The 4060-nt window shown below is 42.1% G+C and overlaps 1 protein-coding gene across 1 annotated transcript in view; it reads left to right on the top strand.

The window, feature by feature from the left end:
* The window catches only part of LOC118429391 (melanin-concentrating hormone receptor 1-like), a 16799-nt gene that overhangs the window by 9374 nt on the left and 3365 nt on the right, over positions 1–4060 (top strand). Inside the window, exons 2-4 of the mRNA XM_035839871.1 lie at positions 5–187; positions 1677–1967; positions 2849–3159. Coding sequence (XP_035695764.1) covers positions 5–187; positions 1677–1967; positions 2849–3159 — 785 coding nt within the window. The remainder of the gene's footprint in view (positions 1–4; positions 188–1676; positions 1968–2848; positions 3160–4060) is intronic.

The raw sequence follows: 4060 nt of genomic DNA, 5'->3' as shown, positions 1-4060 counted from the left end.
GGATTTTGATTCCGTATCCATCGTCATGCCTGTGATATACGGGCTGATATGTGCAGTAGGACTTGTGGGTAACGGTATCGTCCTGTACGTCATGGCTCGTCACTCCAAACTGAGAAGCCCGGCAGACATCTTCATCTTCAACTTGGCCTTGGCGGACGAGCTCTTCATGCTGGGAATGCCGTTTCAGGTACAAGGTTTTCTCATGAGCAACCGAGTGCGCATGTGCAGCGACAAGAATCATGGGTAATATGTCAAAGGTGAGGGCTACTGAGACATATTAAACAAATCATGTATTGACGTTGTATGCAAATCTCGACAATAGACGAGACCTGTTTCTTAGTCTGGGGGCTTCACCTTTGACATATGTTACCCATGATTCCTGTCGCTGCACATGCGTACTCGTGACGGTGAACTTGATTATTGAATGCTATAGTGAAGAGAAAAAAAAACAACTCCAGTGTGTTATAAGTTCATCCGTTAACATTCCAGTTCATAACAAACCAACGAAAACAACATGCGAGTGTCCAAAAGTCCAACAAGATTTTTCATACAGCGGAAAAACACGATCATGGCCCAAGATTCATTTTATGCCGCCATCTTGAAATTGGTACCGCCATGTTAGGGACTGACAACGTTGAAATTGGTGAGATAACAACCTTTAAGGTTACACTGATTACCAAAGGAGGATATTGTTATGAAAATATTAAAGATTAATAACATTCTACTCGCTCTTCTTATATACAAAAATAGCGTCATCTATTAAATCTAGACACGTAGTGTTTTGCAGGGTTGACAGAGATGTGCACCATAAATATTCAATAAAAAGAAACAAATTAATGCCTAAATCCTCAGGATTAGCGTGAGTTCTTTTTCCGATCTACAGAGAACCGTTGTCACATAAAATTCTAATTGGCACATGTTATAAATACATCAATTTGTATGCATTAGTGTTCCTTTAGGATTATAAAGACCATGAAAATGAAGGGAAATGGGTCACTAAAGACGTAAAATAATGCTGACTACGTCACAAACTTAGATATTATTCAATATTATTCAAGTGAATACGTTTCTTGTAGTAGATAATGTCTTAGTTTTCGATTACATTACGGATAAAAAATCAAAATGATTTAGCCAAACACTGGTTCGAATGCCTTAGAAATGTTTCTTATGTCTGAAGTCAATGTATACCATTTCCTGAATATTGCAGTTATTACCTGGTAAAATATCTGTCCATGTTCTTCTAGTCTTTTAGCTTAACTTTGTTGAGGCAATGGTGACTGTCGCTAGCTTCTCGCCACTACTGGCGCTCCTATGCTACGAATTTGGTCCAACACGTGACTACGTTTGTATCCCCACTCATTCCGGAGTTCTTTATATAGAACTTTTGCCCACCATGTGCATCTGATGTTATTCATCTACATAAAGCTATAACAAAATATAAACATTTTACTGAGTCATATTGTCATGGCAGCTCATCTGTGTTGGTAGCAATCATAGTACAAAGCTAAGCTTTCTTCCAGCACAAAAGTACACACTGATCACATTTTCAACGACCACTGTCGCCTTCTTCACGATAAATACTGATGACCAATTATTGGACTTCTTATCTACATCAGACTTCCTATCTGTAAAATCAATATTCATCTGTTTGTTTGTTTGTTTGTTTGTTTTATCAGATTCACCAGTTTGCCTCTGAAGAGTGGGCGTATGGTGCAGTCATGTGTAAGATCGTCATGGCCATGGACGCGCAGAATCAGTTCACCTCCACCTACGTCATGACCGTCACCGCCGTCGACCGCTATCTGGCTGTCAATCATCCCGTGCGTTGCCTGGGTTACCGGACACGATTTGCGGCAGTTGTCGTGAATGTCGGCACCTGGGTGGCGTCAGGCTTGTCCATACTTCCGGTGTGGATATACGCCTCCCAAGTGCAGAATCGGGACGGAACCAACGTCTGCATTCTCAAGGTACTAAAGTACAATGTATCTGGGTAGCTTGCGTAGTCCAGTGGTTAGCGATCCTGCCTCTGGAACTAGAAGCAATGAGTTTGATTCCAACTGTGTCGCTCACCCGACATGCACGCTACCGAAAGGGTTGCAGTCCTTAGGACGGGACGTTAAGCCGTGGTCCACTGTTCATTGTTCTTGTAGTAAAGGGGAATTTCCACGGTACAATAGACCTGTAAATACTGTACATAGCGTCTGTCCTCTCTGTTACGACCAGTGGAAGACTAGCTCTTCAGTGAGCTAAAACTGGATCGAGATGACTGTCCTTTCCTTTCCTTCCTTGGTGCATGAATACAAGTAAATAAAGTTTTTTCTGTTATGTATGATACCAGCGCTTGCCTCAAAATGAGCTGCCCTGGGACTCAAAACTATGCCGCTTTAGTCTGACAAAAGCTATGAGGAAAGAAGATATACAACCGGAAAGTTCCCCTGCAGTACCTAAAAGCACAAAATTAACTTTAAGCTTTGAGTTATCAAGACCTTCAATAATATTTGCAAAATTCACAAAAAGCGTCTTTGATTATGCTACCCAATGTAGACAATAAACACTAAACATACAACAGTAAACAGGAAATACACAAACGCGCGTGAACACACACACACGCACGCACCGGGGCCCCCACGAAAACACACACACACTGTCACACACACACAAGCACAGGCATACAAAAACATGTACTTCTTCACTAAGGTAGAGAACCATTGAAGAAACGCAAAAGACAACATGGATGCAAACGAACTATTTAGCTTGTCCGGCATTGCTTTAATTGATATTGTGTAATATTCTGTTTGAGTTTGAGCAAAAAGCAATATTTTTACTTTCTAAATTTCTTTCACGACAGTTGCCCAACCCTGACGGCATCTACAACTTTACTATCTACCACTTCTGCCTGGGCTTCCTGGTGCCACTGGTGGTGACCACAGCCTGTTGTCTCCTCATGATCCATCGACTCAACAACACAATAGCGCCCTCTGGCAACCAGCAGCCGCATCACAATCACCACAAGTCCACCAAGCGGCTCCTGGTGTGCATCGTGTTGGTCTTCATCGCCTGCTGGCTGCCCTTCCATGTTGTCCAGCTGGTCAATCTGACGATGACCGGTCCACCTTCGTACAGCTTCATCGTGGGGTACTTCTTCAGCATGTGTATGGGGTAAGGGACTAGTCATTTCTTCATTCATTTATCTATTTATTGATTAATTCATTGATTGAGTCATTCGTTTTATTTTCATTCCTTACCTGTCATTCATTCACTTGTCCAGACGATTTTTTGTCTCGGGGGTCTTTGACATATTACGGTTATTACCCATAACTTCGCTGCACATGCGTATCTGAAGTGAATGGTGAACGCGCCATTTAGTCGAAAGTGCCGGTGTGACAGCGTTCTCGCCCCCCCGTGATCTCGCCCCCCCGGGGGCGAAATCACTAGCGATCTCGCCCCCCCGGGGCGAAATCACTAGCGATCTCGCCCTCCCCGGCTAGTGATCTCGCCCCCCTACCTCGCCCCCCTTTAGCGATTTCGCCCCCCCCCCAAAAAAAACGGGTTTACATGACATTTTAGAAGTTGATTGGTATAAATCACAAAATGTAGTTTCAGAATGATATAAGTACACGAGTTTGATACATAACTCCATTCATAGTATCAATATTAACGTAATTACATGGTAATAAGATAGTTGAACTTGTTTCAGACAAGGAGGGTTTGATCCCTTGTATTCCCATTATTGCATATACCTGAGTCTTGACATAAGATGTATTTCATTGTATTCACCTGTCCTCAAGCAACCTATATATTTCCAATATGAAGTCTCTACAATGAAGTGACCACAAAAGAACTATGTAATGTCTTTATTAATTATGCAAATATTAGGTATTAATTAGAATAACGCACATTTTGGTATATGCACCTGGCCAAGGGATATCTTCACCTCCAACATGACTGTCTTTTCTAGTATTTAGGAACTGATGCATTTACCCGTGTTTCTTAAGACAGGTACTTTACCAGTGTTTGTGTAGCCTTTAGCAACAGCTATATCAACTTGCGCGTAGATAGT

Source organism: Branchiostoma floridae, chromosome 13 (assembly GCF_000003815.2).
Source record: "Branchiostoma floridae strain S238N-H82 chromosome 13, Bfl_VNyyK, whole genome shotgun sequence".
Taxonomy (NCBI): domain Eukaryota; kingdom Metazoa; phylum Chordata; class Leptocardii; order Amphioxiformes; family Branchiostomatidae; genus Branchiostoma; species Branchiostoma floridae.
The sequence above is the reverse complement of the archived record's forward strand: the minus strand, read 5'-3'. Positions and strand labels throughout refer to the sequence as shown.